Raw genomic sequence first — 15,965 nt, 5'->3', positions numbered from 1 at the left:
TTTAGTTCTGTGGGAGTTCTATCTTTATAATGAAACGAAAAATTCAAAATGTTACACTGTGTCATTAATAACAAAGCAGTTTTTGAATTCACATGTCTCAAAATGTGCAAACAAATAGAAAAAAATTTAACAAAAGCTAAATTTTGATGTTTTGAATCGCCCACACCTAAAATGCGTTTCAATCATCTGCGCTTCCGCACGCCACGCCATCTAGGGACAGCGAATGAATCTAGTGTCAACGGCTGCCTAGCATATGACCAGCACGTGATAGAACCACCACCTGCGTGCGCTATCTCTGCAGTCCATTCTGTTGACGCCATCGTGGAATGCGTCGAAACGTAAAGCAGTTTTGCTTGAAACAAAGATAAAGATATTCAGGGCGGTTGACAGTGGGTGTGAGGAAAAGACATTGCCGTGGACTTCGGTGCGCCTAGCACTCTATCAAACATCTAGAGCGCAAAGGCAGAATATTGCAAACGTCCACTCTGCAGGTGCCATGAAGAATGACAGGAAGAATGTAAGGCTTTGTCACCACCACCAGGATGTTGAAGATGCCTTGTTTGCATGGTTCAAGGACGTCATAGCGTGTAACCTGCCTGTGTCTGGTGCCGTCCTTCAAATGAAGGCGAGCAGTCTGGCTTGCGTCTTAGGCCACAGTAACTTTCATGCAAGCAGTGGCTGGCTGCAGCGATTTAATAACCGCCATCAGATTGTTTGCCCCGTCTTGTCTGGCGAAGAAGCAGCCGTTGGTGCCAAGAACAGCGAGAAGTGGGCAGAAAGCTTCTGCGTGCAGCTGGAAGGCAAGCGGACACTTTCGGCTAGACGACATAACGTCAACTGGCGGTTCCGAACATTACGTTCAAGGAATTCATCTGTGCAGATGACAACTTGGCTGTGGCGCCCGAACTGACCGACCAAGTAATTGTCGGTCAGGTGCTTTATACAGATGATGCTACAAACAGCGATGAATGTGAAGAAGGCAAATAGCAAGCTCTCAGCAGTGCCGAGGCCGCTGGAGGCTGCTGACATGGCCAGGAAATTGAGGGGGTACCTCGAGAACCTGCCTGTGGCCAAATCAGCTGACATTGAGAAAGCGCTGCTCTGTGTTGATTTCGTCAAGAAATTTAGCATGTAAAATAGTGCAAAGTGCCGCGAAACAAACATTACATTGGTTTTTTAAATCAATCAGTTTTTACACCTGGCCAGCATCCCGATTTGTGAGTTCACTTTTGGTTTCCAGTACGAAATGCAAGGTGAGGTTTCACATGCTTATACCACGCGTTAAATTAAAAAACAGTGAATTTTTTTCAACCCTGTGCTTTGCATCTTAAGGTGCCCTTTACTTGCGTTTATTAACAGATCTTTTCTCCGAGAATTTGAGTGCGTACTTTTATGCTGTGTTGTGTTTACTGGCACATAGGCAGCTAAGGCCATCATGCACCAAGCACAAGGTATAGGAAATGTTTTCTGTGGAATTTAATAAAAAGGTGGAAAGTGATAGTTAGTAGGTAGTTAAACTAAAAAGTTTAACTACCTAGCAATAATGGAGAAAATGAGATTTAGGAATGGCTAATGGTAAAAGCTTTAAAAAGGGTCAGGTAGCCTCAGTGGCCATCCTTGGCTGGGCAAGGATGTCGAGGATCCCAACCAATCAAATAAAAACCTCAGCCCTCTTTCTCACGAATGAGAAAGTGGCTGAGGGACATCATGCGAAGCCCTGGGTCATGATTTATATCTTGTTGAGAAAACCTGCTTCTTTTAGAAACTTAAAAACACAAGACATGTCCAGAATTGCATTGTCACCTATGAGCAGCGCTGGGTGAAAAGGAATGCTTTGCTTATAAAACAGATAAAAGCAGTCGTTCCTTAGTTTTTCGAGTCTAGAGCATTGAAATAATATATGATTTACCGTAAGTTCATCTCGACATGTACCAACTGGATTGTTTTGTATAGTCAGTAGAAAGTTGTGTGTGAGGTGTGTGTGACCTATACGGAGACAGCAGATAATGACTTCCTTGAAACGTTCCTGGTGCACACATGACTTCCATTGTCCTAAAGCTGGCTTTACCAAGTGTAGTTTACTATTTATTTCACTGTTCCAAGCGGACTGCCATTCCTGCCTTGCTTTAAATTTACTAAGTTAATGCAGCCTCGATACGGCACATTTACATTTTTAATTTCCTTGCCACGAGCTTGGGCAGCACACAAATCTGCTCTTTCATTGCCGTTTATGCCAACATGACTTGGTACCCAGCAGAGTTTTATGTTTTGTCCTAGAGCTATGGTGGTTTTTACGTTGTGTATGACGTCACCGAGCAGCGGAGTGATTGCACTTTCAGAATGAAGGGCTTTAAGTACACTTAGTATGTGTAAATAATGCTGTTTGCGAGATTCTCGTTTACTATTTTTTCTATGGCTACACTGATGGCGTAACATTCGGCAGTGGAAATGGATGCACAGTGTGGAAGCCTTACTATTTCATTTCAATGTACTTGTACCACCGCGCTTCCAGCGTAAATATCTGTCTCTGAGCCATCTGAGTAAAAATCCGTAAAACTACTGTATTTTTCTTCGAGTGCAAGGAATTTGTGTATTATATGTGGTTGGGGAGTTTGTTTTTTACGAAACTGCGTAAGGGTGAGATCATGGATTGCAGGAAAACTGTACCATGGAGGCAGTGGATCTCGTCTTCGAGCAGTGGCAGGTAGTGTGTCCAGTACACTAAGGTTTTGGCACATCTCTTCAAAACGCAGGAGGAGTGGCCTTATAGCTAGTGGTTTGTGGTTAAACAGTGTTCTTGATGGGCACTTTGTGACTGTGGGGTAACATAGGCGTTTGACCAGCGAACGGATTCTTAAAATGTACGAGCATGTGAGCATGGTTCTTCGGTCTGTAAGTGATGGTTCGTTGGTTTCTGCATACAGACTGGTTATGGGTGACGTTCTGTATGCACCAGTGGAAAGATGCAAACTTAAATTATGCACTGGATCCAGCCATTTAAGGTATGACGGTCTCGTTGGCCCATAAATTATACATCCATAGTCCAAGGTAGAGCGTACTACAGAGCAGTAAATTTGTAAAAGACATGTTCTATCGGAACCCCAGTGTTTTCGTGACAGTACTTTTAGTATACTCAGGGAGCGAGAAGCTTTCTTTTTGAGGGTGTTTATGTGTGGCAGGAATGTGAGTTTTTTGTCAAAAGTTATTCCTAAAAATTTGTGCTCAACTTTTACTGGTAATGTGACCTCATTCATTAAAAGGGTGGGATCAGTGTGCAGTCCTCTTCTAAGCGAGAAGAGTACAGCTACTGACTTTAGCGAGGAAAACTGGAAACCATTTTTGTCTACCCATGTTGCTAGTCTATTTACTGTCAGCTGTATTTTCCTCTCACACGATGTAACGCTAGAGGATATGCAAGCAATCTGGAGATCGTCAACATAGACTGAATACATGATGGACTTGGGAATTATTTTTGCTAGGGAATTCATTTTTACTATGAAGAGCGTAGTGCTTAAAATGCATCCCTGAGGTACACTCCTTGAGTGAAGTTTTTAGAAAGGGTGGCCCCAAGATGCACTTGAAATGAGCGGTTGGAGAAAAAGTCACTCAAGCATTTCAGCATCCTACAGTGGATGCCGAGGCCTCCGAGGTCCCTCAGAATGCCAAACCTCCATGTGGTGTCATAGGCTTTCTCTAAATCAAAAAAGACCGCAACGCAGTGTTGTCTGTGTATAATGCTTCTCGGACTGTGTTCCCAAGGCGGACTAGATGGTCGTTTGTAGAGCATGCTTTTTTAAACCCACACTGATGAATGTCAAGATGCTCACGGGATTCTAAAACAAACATTAACTTTCTGTTCAGAACGCTTTCAAATGGTTTTGCAAGTACGCTTGTCAGGGCTATGGGCCTGTAATTGCTAGGTGAGGTAGGCCCTTTTGCCGGCTTCACTCTTTTCCAATCCTCCGGTATCTCACCCGATACCCATATTTTGTTAAAAATTTCAGAAGTGGGTCTACAGCAGGTTCGAACAGATGGGCGAGCATTTCTTAATGGATATAATCTGGTCCTGGTGCTGTCTTTTTGCTAGAAAAAAGTACGCTCTTAATTTCTTGGAGTGTAACTGGGCTTTTATATGCTTCGTGAGCATTGCCCATTGTCGGCAGTCTTTGTCTTTGAGCCGTGTTTTTATACTGCAAAAATGTATCTGTATATTGAGAAGAACTAGATACATAGAAAAAATGTTCAGCTAATATATCTGCTTGTTGTTTTATATTTTTCTGTACACCAGGGGCTGTCAGAAGAGGAACTGTGAATGGGGAGTGGCGACCATCTAGTTTGTGTACTTCCTCCCACATTTTTTTCTGTCATTTTGCTGTTCATGGATGAACTGAAACATTGCCAGGACGCTTTTTCGGCATTGCGATGTATGAACCGAGCTTTAGCTCTTGCTTTTTTAATTTTATAAGGTTCTCCTGCATCGTGTATCTGTGAAATTTACCCCAAGCTTTATTTTGTTTTTTTGCTTGTTTGCAATCTCACATCCACCACACTTTATGGTTCCGTAAGATTGAGGGATAGCCAAGAGTGCGGTAGCAAGGATACAAGTTGTGAACTGTTCATTTATTTCATTGACATTAAGATTTTCTAAAACAATTTATTCTGAAGTGGCTTCTGTTCTAAAAAGTTGCCAGTCTGCTAAATGAAGCTTCCAATGCTGTGGTTTTGTCAGGTTGACTGGCGGTGGGGATGACAGACTGATTTCAACAGGCAGATAATCACTTCCACAGGGGTTGTTGAAAACATCCCATTTAAAATTGCTAAAAATAGATGCAGAACTAAAATACAAATCTCAAATGCACATTTTTACAGAGCTAGAAGAGCAATAAGTAGGTTTACCGATGTTCAGTAAATAAATATTATTGGATAGTATAAAATCCTCAATGACATGACCCCTTGATTTGAAGAAAATAGCGCCAGGGCATGCAAACCACGAAAAGACAAGGACGAGACTCAAAACGCTAACTTGCCAATTCTTTTCACATGTCCCCACGAAGGTTTGTCAGGGCCGAAGAGAGCACTTAATGTCAATATGGGCGCCCCAAGAAGTAAGTGCTCTCTTCGGCCCTGACAAACCTTCGTGGGGACATGTGAAAAGAATTTGCAAGTTAGCGCTTTGTGTCTCGTCCTTGTCTTTTCGTGGTTTGCATGCTCTAGCGCTATTTTCTTCAAATCAAGTATGCACCAACTCGCCCAAAAAGAAGTGTTAATACATGACCCCTGCTATCTGTTTTCTCACTGCCCCAAAAACAAGAGTGTGCATTAAAATCTCCAACTACCACGTATGGTTCCGGTAACTGTTCTAAAAGGTTCTCTAATTCATGGTGTGTTACTTCGATTTGTGGTTGAAGGTATATGGAACATAGAGTAACGGTTTTGTAAGCAACCACAGTGGCTGCTGCAGCTACGAATCTAGTTTTCAGTTTGAGCTCTCGAGCTGCAACTCCAGGTTGCACAATGATGGCTACACCTCTTGAAAGTCTGCTCGCCCCCCCTCTCGGTCACGGCAGAGGACCGTGTATTTCTTTAGCAACTTTGCGCGCCAAGGACCTAAACTGGTCTCCTGCAGACATAAAGCAACAGGAGTGGTGGTGTTTAAAATGTCTTTTACGTCATTACAGTTATTTATGAGTCCTCTGCAGTTCCACTGCATTATGAAAGCCATCTTAATGTTGTGTGTCTGTTAAGAAAAAACTAGATCAAGTTAGATTTGGCCCCTCGATCCAAGCAGGCTAGACGTCCGTCCGACGTGGATGGCATGGGGCTACCTTGGGTCATTGCCATCGCCTCTGCGGAGGCGCTGGACGACCGTGCAGGAGGCACATTGATTTTTGAGTTTGAACTCGACCCGTGGGAAGAGGTGTTTGGGCCCGCCAACCCGGGGGCCTGAGTCCCCTCCTTCGGGGTTGGCGGAGTAGCGTGAGCTACTCCACCAGATGGCACGGATGGAACCCGCCACAGGTTCACTGCGTGTGGCCTGGACAGGTGCCGTAGCCTGGTGTGGTGCGCCGCGCCCACGCACCACATCGGCGAAGTTTGTTTTTGCACTGAAGGAGAATTGCTTTGTCTGAGTGTATCGCCTTCTTGCTTCCTTGAAAGAAATGTTTTGAGTAGTTTTCAAAGTAATTATTTATTTTTCTTTCTTCCAGGATGGGCAAGCAATGGAGTATGCAGCATGCTCTCCTTTACAGTTTGCGCAATGTGGGGCAGCACCGCATTCATCACATTGGTGCTCCTTCGAAGAGCATTTCGTGCAAGTTTTGCAGCCGCGACAACTGTGTGAGCCGTGGCCGAACTTTTGGCAATTGAAACATCTGCGTGGGTTGGGTATATATGGTCTTACATTTATTTTCAGGTAGCCCACTTCAGTGGTTTCGGGTAATGTGGTTGTGTTGAATGTCAAGATCAGGCATTTGGTGTCTATTTCTTTGTTATCTTTCCGGATATTCATCCGGACCGGAGCATATTCATCACTTCTTGGTCAGTAAGTCCTTCCAGCATTTCTTTTTCGGAAAGGTGGACAAAATCTATTTCAGTGATGACGCCTAACACAGTATTCAGAGACCGATGTGGAGTCACAGCACACGCATTATTGTGGGTTTAGCTTTGAATCCCCATGCTGGTAGATGAACGGTTTATGGGGGTTTAATGTCCCAAAGCAACTCAGGCTATGAGGGATGCCGTAGTGAAGGGCTCCAGAAATTTTGACCACTCGGGGTTGTGCATTGACATTGCACAGTACATACGCCTGAAGCATAAGCACAGGACTGCCATTGTTAACAATACAAACAGTCATTTTCGTAAAAATTAGTAACAGCTGGGAAGCAGAGGCCTCAATACATGCAGTTTTTTTTTTTTGAATTGGTAGACATGCAGCGCATCAAACTCAATATCCTTTGCCGTTATCATTCCACAGTCTAATGATGCTGGCGGCAGCTGTCGCATGGAGTTAGAGGGCCTGAAACAAGGCCTTGCTTTTCTGGAGAGTGAGAACATCAACGTTACAGTGCTGGTGACCGACCGTCACACACAAATCAAGTGCTTTCTTCGCAACAACAAATCTTCAATCACCCACGAGTTCGACGTGTGGCACATGGCAAAAGGTATCCAGCAGCTGCAGTTTTACGGTGGCTGCTGATAAAATGTTATTTTCAGCGCATTTATGGAATATATCATGTTCAATTTATATCTAATATGCCTTTTAGGTGTCACCAAGAAGCTGCATACCGCTGCGAAACAAAAGAGCTGCAACGAACTTGCACCTTGGATTAAGTCTGTGTGCAACCATATGTATTGGGCGGCAGCATCCAGCAAAGGCCAAGCACAACTCATTGTGCCCAAATGGCTGTCCCTTCTGAATCACATAAGGGACATCCACACACACGACCAGGCATCATTCCCCACGTGTTTGCACGGTGACTTAGCACCCAAGCAGTGGCTCAGAGAAGGTATATTGCATTTTGCATTGAAAATACGGCAAAGGCCCCACTGAAGCATAATTAGTAACATCTAACTACGATATATAAAATTTCAAAATTCCAGTAAGAGAGGGTGTCAGGAAGGAAGGCACAATCTCTAGAGTACTATTCAATGCGTGTTTACGGAAGGTATTTACAAACCTCGAATGAGATCTAACGGACGATAAGAGTTAATGGAGAACACCTTTGCAATTTGCTGACGACACTGCCTTGCTAAAGAACTCTCAACAAACTGCAAAGCATGATCGATGACCTTGACAGGCAAACAAGAACAGTGGGTCTGAAAGCTTTATGCACAGAACTTAAGCAAGATTCAACAGCCTCTGAAGGGAACAGTGGCTATATGATAGGCACCGAAGCCTTAAAAGTGGGAAGGGAAGAGATCTAATTAGTGTAGGTAATTACTGCAGATCCATACCATGAGAGTGAAAGATATTGGATAATAAGAATAGGGCACAGTGCATTTGGCAGGTATGCTTATACCATGAATGGTAATTTACCGGTATCCCTCAAGAGGAAATTGTACAACAGCCGTGTCTTACCAGTACTCATGGCGGAGAAAAAAAATTAACGAAAAGGGTTGAACTTAAACTGAGTACAATGCTGCAAGCAGCAGAAAGCGAGAAGAGTAACATTATGATATGAAGAGAGCAGAGTGGGTCGGTAAACAAATTCGAGTTAGCGACATCCTAGTAGAAACCAAGAGCAAATGGCAGGGCATGCAGTGGAGAGGCTGCACAACTAATAGTCGTTCAGGGTAATAGACTGGATTCCAAGATTTTAGCAACCCGCGCAGTGCAGCAGGATTTCAGGATTTAATGATAAGCTTCATGAACTAAATAAATAACATTTGTTTAAATTTCTTACATACAACTTATTACAGTGCACCTCAAATTCCAGTGTGTTTATTATAAGTATAAAAACTTATAAGATGCTCATTACTGAATACGAGTTTATTTACAGGTGCGCTGAAATGCAGTTTAACTGGTTGATTCACAAGCATACAGCAAGCCACACGTTTAGAGCTTTACAAAAAGATGACAATGACTGTTTTTTTCTAGAATCAAAGGCTTTCCAGAAGCTTCGAGACGTTGCAATGTCTAAAGCCCTTCTGCAAGACATGCCACGGCTGTCAACAGGATACCAAACTTATGGATTAGAGGCTTTTCATAGCCTTCTAGTGCATTTTGCACCGAAGACCTACCACTATTCATATTCTGGAATGAGGGCTAGGTGTCACCCAGACTTCGCGCACTTTTACGTGGGAAGCTCCCAGACACCCTTAGAGCGTGTGGGGGTAGCGGTCTCGGACTCGAAGGAGATGCCCTCGGCTCAGCGTGGCAAACTCAGCGGAGACCAGCCACCAAGTGACAAGAGGTTTTTGGGCGTTTGGTGCCCAGCTTTCGCCGGTCGCAAGCCAGAGAATGGGTTGGAGCCAAAGGTTCACAAAACAAAACAAGGTTTATATAGCAAAGAGGCGATACAGAGGATTACACAATCACTAGTACAAGCACATACAAAGTGATTAACAAACGATGCAACTCGTGCAAAGTTAAATTAGAGAGAGAATACAATACAGAGGCAATATTGCGCCTAAAGTGCACTAACACAAGAGAGAGAGGTAAACAAACAAAACACAATTTGTTCACCGGGCACTGCGGCAGTCCGACGACCAGAGTTCCACGACGATGCCGTCCCGCAGACTGGCGAACGTTGCCTCGTTGGTCCGTGGCTGGCCGAGTGGTGTTTTCCCCGGGAGTCGAACGGGTGCGCTTCTCCGAAGCTTAAACGGCGGTCCGGACTGACTGATAGCTGTCAGCGTCCTTCTTTTATAGGCTCGCTCTCACGTCTGTTTGTTCTACGCGCGAAAGTAGGCGCGCACATACACGCAGCATCTCCAGTGCAGTTTCCCTTTCTTTCTCTCACCGGCCGCGCGTCCCCATTGGTCAGAGTCAGGAGTCCTTTCGCGAAGGTTCCAGCGTGTTCTAGCGTGGCGCCGTCGTGGCGGCGTCGCCGACGTCGGAGTGCAGAGGAGGGGGACATGTCTTAGCGCACGCAAGGCTTCCCCCTCTTCCCCCGGTCAGCCGGAGAAGCGACTCGGATGTTCTAGAGAGATCGGCGTGGATGACTCATCCCCTCGGCACACGCCGTGGCGGTGGAGAGAGAGGCACGCGCTCGGCGGGGCTTTCCCTCTCTCCCGTTGGGCTCGCGCCGGCGAGACGCCGTGCGCGCGGCGGTTTTTCTTTGTTTCTAAAATGCGCCGAATTTTGTGACACTAGGTAAGCTGTCTTCTGTCTGCTTTCACATTGAGAAGACACCAATATCACAAAATAATTATGAACGTTGGCGCAAATGTTAAACATGCATCTGTAGAAAAAGTGAAAGGCATGTAGGTGTGTGCCACAACTATGTGAAAAGGTGCCCACTTTAAATTAGATTTACTGAAATTTTCAATAGCTGCATCTTTTCGCACATCTTCTCAACAGATTTAAAAACACATTTGACCGAATCAGAAGGGATTCTACATGCCGACACTTTGTGACCATGCAGAGTGCCTGCTGTGTTCACCATGCAAGCACTGCATTTTCATTTTCAATCCGCCTGGCAACTGAGGTGACACTTTGTTTGCACAGATCTTCACAAGTAGCACTATGCTTTGTCACAGTGTTTTCATCATGCGTGCTCATAGTACTTTCAAGCACTAATTGCTGGCATGGCGTTATGCTTAACATCCATGAGTGACCTCCTATTGTCGCATAATCTTTATAGTTAGACTGTTTACATAGGTTACAAGTCCTGAGGGTGAACGTTTGCGGATACCCTTTTCACATGGTCCTGTTTGTTTAACTTTTTCAGGACCCAACTCGCTGCACTTCACTACAATGAAAACAGTGGACGTGGTCAGGCACGCACAAAGGATGGCACATTTCGATGGTGTGTGCGTTACCCAAAGGCAGCAGGTGGTGACCCAATAGCTTGTCCAATAAGGGAGCCACCCACTCATGGTAAGCTTGCACCACCTAGTTTATTTGATCACGAAGAAAGTGAATATTGCACAACCTATGAGATAAAATGCTCACACAGGCTACGTCACACGCCTCCTCGACATGATTGTGGCTATGGCTGAGAGCATGGAGCCTCAGGAGAGGAAAACTGCTCCAGAATCTCGACCGCCACTCAGCAGCAGCTTTCCAAAGGTCCCAAAGGAGAAGCTGGTTGAGGAAAGAAAGTCAAGGTTCAACAGACAATGAGCAGTTTCACATGACATGCAGAGAAGGTACTGGTAAGTAGTATGGGGGTTTACCTGATGTCCAAAATCTGAATGTGAGTTGAGCAGCCAAAGCCCTTGAGACACTGTGACAGGTAAAAATATATAGCAAAGGATATGATGACATGCACTGTATACTTTCATAAGGGGAACCAGTTACTAAAATGTTTGGTTCATCAAAAACAAAATGAAAAGCAGATATCACTAAACACAAGAAGGCAGAGTAGAATCATGCAGCCACTAGAAAGGATGCAGACCACTGTGCACAATATGCTGGGGATTGCGTAGATTATACAGGAAAAGAATGCAACCGTGATAACCGCTTTAGTGCCTCTATTTTCTCAACGGCATTTGTTATTTCTTTAGCTTTTTTTTCATTTTACTGTTTTATTGCCACTGTTCATATCTGATTCTGTTGCACTTTGTTTGGAAAGGGGGGGGAGGGGTCAGTTTTTGCAATCTTTTCATGTTAGTATAGCCATTAACCTGCTTCTCTCCTACCTGTAGGTCACAGGCCCCATGGCCAGGCAAGAGGCCTTTGAAGCCCAAGAGCCCCACCTTCCCACCCTCCTCACTCCACACCCCATCATAATCCCCCCTCTTTAGAGTGAAGGGCCTATACAACCCCTGCCAATGATGACCGCACTTGACCCGACAAAGACAAGTCCTCTTGTTGGAACGTCCGTCGCTGGACTGAGGCTCTTCCTTCATTTTAATTTTTCAAGATTTCCGTCTGCCGTACTTCTTATCTGCCACTATAAAAGATGAACCAGCGCACTAATGACTACTTATTTAGCAGCCAATGCTGTCTTCCAGAAAATATTACCAGTGACCATAAGCTAAATGACAGTATCTCATGTGCATGATCTTAAAAGCTTTATGCTTCTGCATTTCTTGACAGTTTGCAGGTTAGCACAAAAGAGAACTTCAATCATTTTGCCTAGTGTGCTTCATGGAATGGTCATTTTGTTTGTCAAAGCAGGCAAAAAATTTTTCTTGGCACCTTTCTGCTCTGCATTTGTGTGGTAAACATGTAGTTGCAATTTTTTGGACCTGAGTGACTGGAAGGGCAATGATGGTGAAGGAAGTGGCACAGGGCACTTTCACAGCTAGTAGTTCAGTATGTTGGCCCTTGACTAGAGCACTTTCCACCAGACTGTGGACATAGCTCAATTTTTCACAAAATTTATTTGAATGATAATGTATCCGTCATTGTGTTCAGTGTTCCTTGGATGCCTACGTCCAACCATTTAACCAGGCATGAATAGCAAACAGACCAACTAGCTCAATCCAAAGCCATGCTAGGAAGACAGCTAGATGCCAGGGCAGACTAAAAAGGAAAGTTTCACCCAATTACAGATCTTCAGAAGGTGCTTTTTTGTTCGTGACACAAGTGGCTTTTGCACTGCCGACAGACTTCTAACATGCTTTTTCCTTTCTTGCTGTGACAGTATTTAATTTATTGTATAGTTTGCAGCAGCAATTCTGACATGATTAGAGTTTTGCTGCTTTAGCTTGCTCTTCTAAGTGTTTGATAAGCCAAAGAGACCTTCTCTCTTATTTCAATTCTGTGAACAATTGTCTACTGTGCATACATATGCTAGTAGCGTATAATTACTGCGCAGAGTCTTCATGCTTGTATTTATGCGCACGACTTTGAAAGAAAATTTTAGCTGAGATAAAATTTTATTTGAAGTGAATCTGTGAACTCACTCAGCTGTAGAAGCTACGACTTTTTTAATCCCTGCAGCTGCATCTTGCAAGGCGGTGCTGGTTCATTTATGCCTAACTGTTTTATTTTTTTTATGTCATGCTGGAAAGCCTCATGTGATCCAGGATTTTAGGGCGGCATCATCAACTCCGTGTAAAGGAATGAAGTTTCACCAACTCGGACATGCTTCCTTGACAGTGGTGGCAATAAATGCCACAATGTCAGTAATCAGTGCAGAAAAATGCAACTTGCTCTTATTTCAACATGTACCAAGCTGCTTTGCTGCAGCTGGCATAGTGAATCGTCACAAGCAGTTCACTGAAACGTTGGATGCCAGGAGGTCGTCACCGACTGCCTGTAGCAGAACAAAGCTCAGCCAGCTTGTACATGACTGCTCATCGGCAGTGGGGATTGACAGAAGCTACAACCCGTGTAATCCCTGCTGTCTTATCTTGCAGGTTGGTATTGGGACACAATTATCCTGTGCGACGTCGCTGAATGGTAAGGGACGTTGTGCTAATCATCACAAGTGAAAAACAAAAAAAGAGAAATAAAAATACTTATTCCTGACAGCAAAGTAGAATAAAACTGGTTTTTTGCTGTATGGTTTCTCCATGCCAGTCAAGTTAGTGCCAGGTTCGTGCACAGTGATTGCAAGAAAACCTGCCAGAAACTCGGCAGACCCTGATAAAATAGTCTGCACTGCAAACAGCACTTTTTCTTGCTCTCACTTTGCAAAAACCTCAAGCACTGAGGCCAACACACTCCTCTACAGAAACCACCTATAAAAAGGTGCTTTCTTTCAGACTGTGTCAAGGACACAACTTGGTAGAAACAGCTGACTGTTTCTCATTTGTTTTCAGATGACCTAAACACCAGGTATGCTGCATGTCACTGTAGCCTGTGAATGAAAAGTGTTAAAACTTCCCCCAAGGTTGACTCAAATTTCTCTCATTATTGGAGCATTTTTTATTGTGCAGTGGAAACTTCAGTGCAGTAGCCGCACATAGCAGGTATCTCCTAGCGATTTCTGACAATAGATAAGTGCAGTAGAAGTATTCATCTTCTATGCTGTGCATGCATACAAACACCTGCTATGAAAGAGTAATATTACAGACACAACGAAAACACGGTTATGACCGACTGGGTGCCACCCTACATGCGAAAAAATCGCATACCGGCATCGGACACTCACCGGAAAGCTTTTTGGGGAATGGCACCGGCCGGCGCATGCACAACGAGTGCACTGCGGGCAGCTCCTTTCGAAAGGGAGGCCTCTGTCGACGGCTACGAGCCTTGGCTTAGTACATGTGAGCTAGCGAACTCGCCTTTTCGTTGCATCAAGCTTCGGCTATAATTTCCGCTCTCCAGCGCTACCAAGCAATATTGCGAATCACATCACAGCAGACGAACGCACTTTGATCATGCACATGTAAGAGGTGCTATGGCCAGGCGAGAAATATACGGCTGGAATATACGGTCGCGGGTTTTTTCTCACGCCATGCCATGACACGATCGACAACACACCGCAGGGCAAGCGAAAGCAAACACATTCGGGTTTCGTCGTTTCTGCGAAGTAGGCGCACCGTCACAACCTTCCGAATCTTCCTCGGAGTCTTAAAGACTCCGTGAAAGTGGCTTATCACGGTAAAGTTCTCGGACAATCGTCTAGTTTCTGCCAATAACGACATGCAACCCCAAAAAATGCCGTACTACGTACCAGAGCAAGTTTCCAACGGCGGTAGACGTTCCCGGCTGGTCTTCGCTCTCCGCAATGGAGATACTGCGTCGTTCTTGGGCGCAACAAGTACGAACACATATAGCGAAACCTTGATGTTCACGTGAGTGTCAAAAGTGTCTTACAATCGCTTTTACAACACCGCGAAGAGGTGCAATCTGCACGCAACGCCGCCTACGCAGCGCGGCCAGTCCTCAAAATTACGTCACGTCACATTGGCCAATCACAGGCGGCGGCGCGACCCGCGACGAGCCCCGAGGCGCCGGCTGCATATTTCTGCTAAAAACGACAATTAGTGCTTGTTTTAAACCCAATTTCAGTTGGAAATTCGAGTTTGCAGCATCAAAAACTATAAGGTGACGTCGCACGCCCTATTTTTGCAAAAAGTGCTTCAGTCTCCCTTTAACGAAAATGGTCTGTAATTGCACATTTCAAAGCGTGAGCCCGATTAGCGCATGGCAATTATTTTTGCCATGCGCCAATGGTATAGGATTACTGATGTATCTAAGGAAGTTACAAATATTTTTTGCGCAAGCACAATCCCATGTTTTTTTTCTGAAAAGGATTTGACTCTAAATATGGTCAGGACCAGAAGATCTTCTGTCATCCAGTTTGATCAAACGTGAAAATGCCACGTTTGGCTTTATCTCTAATAATAAATTGCGAGTGCTTCGAAGCACATGAAAAATTAGGCGTTCCCACGGTCTACTTGGTTCCAAAAATTAGCTGTGGCTTAGCTAAGGTTAAGCCTGGATATCTCGAAGCGAAAAGCAGCGGCGATGCTCGTGGTTTAGCTTAAGGTTATACTTACGGTTACACTTAGGCCAGGGGTTCTCAAACTGGGTTCCGCGGAACACAGGGGTTCCGCGGGCTGTCTTCTTGTGTTCCGCGAGAACCCTCACCGTCCCTGACCTGGCAGCTGATATGAGACTCGCTCTGAGTGCTACTGAGCCACGCTTTGACTTGCTCTTAAAAGGGAAGCAGTACCACCCATCACATTAGTATTTGTATTAATCTGCGCAATAAACATTTAACTTTTGCAACTCTCTCTTTGCAAAAATGCACTCGACAACACTGCTGGTAAGTGATAGCAGGGGGGGGGGGGGGTTCCCTAGAACTTATTGAAGGCTTTTGGGGTTCCTCCAAGCAAAAAAGTTTGAGAACCCCTGACTTAGGCTATAGCTTTCTGGCTTTTCCGAAACGTATTATCTAGCTATACAGAGTTTGTACGGAGGCGATGGCGAAGACGCGCGTGTAGTGAATACGGTGCTGTCTTAAAAGGTGGCTTTAGAGACATGTACTGTGTTGCGCATTCCTTTCGGATGTGCACCAAGATATGAGAGACAGGCATTTCCTTTCCTTAAAAGCAATTTTCATTTCATTTTCGTTAAGGCCATTACGGCACGGTTCGGGTATTCACCGAGATATGAGAGACAGGCGTCGCTCCCTTTCCTTAAAACCAATTTTGTTTTCATTTTCCTTCCCTTACGGCGCGGTTCGGGTGTCCACCGAGATGTGAGAGTTTCCTGGCGCACTGTTTGTCTTTCATTTATTTTTTTTGTGATAATTTATTTCTGCTATGTCTTTTTTACTTTTGTTTGTGTCAGCGGCGGTGGCGACGGCGGCCACCTGCGCCGTGCGTGACGTCACTCGGTTTCGTGCGCAGAAGTGGCAAATTTGGGCTCCGGCTCACGCGAAGCGCGGAGTTGACAA

At 44.8% G+C, this 15,965-nt stretch overlaps 1 protein-coding gene across 1 annotated transcript; it reads left to right on the top strand.

The window, feature by feature from the left end:
- Nucleotides 1-2,668: 2,668 nt before the first annotated feature.
- LOC149356846 (uncharacterized) lies at nucleotides 2,669-10,797 on the top strand. Its single transcript, XM_089576443.1, has 6 exons — nucleotides 2,669-2,704; nucleotides 6,926-7,160; nucleotides 7,263-7,505; nucleotides 8,597-8,768; nucleotides 10,392-10,540; nucleotides 10,620-10,797. Exons 1-6 carry the CDS (start codon nucleotides 2,669-2,671, stop codon nucleotides 10,784-10,786), a joined length of 1,002 nt encoding a protein of 333 aa, XP_089432569.1. The 3' UTR covers nucleotides 10,787-10,797.
- Nucleotides 10,798-15,965: the final 5,168 nt, after the last annotated feature.

Source organism: Amblyomma mixtum, chromosome 3 (genome assembly GCF_055824585.1).
Source record: "Amblyomma mixtum isolate Tamu chromosome 3, ASM5582458v1, whole genome shotgun sequence".
Taxonomy (NCBI): Eukaryota; Metazoa; Arthropoda; class Arachnida; order Ixodida; family Ixodidae; genus Amblyomma; species Amblyomma mixtum.
Note: the sequence above shows the minus strand (reverse complement) of the source record. Positions and strands in the feature narration are given on the sequence as shown.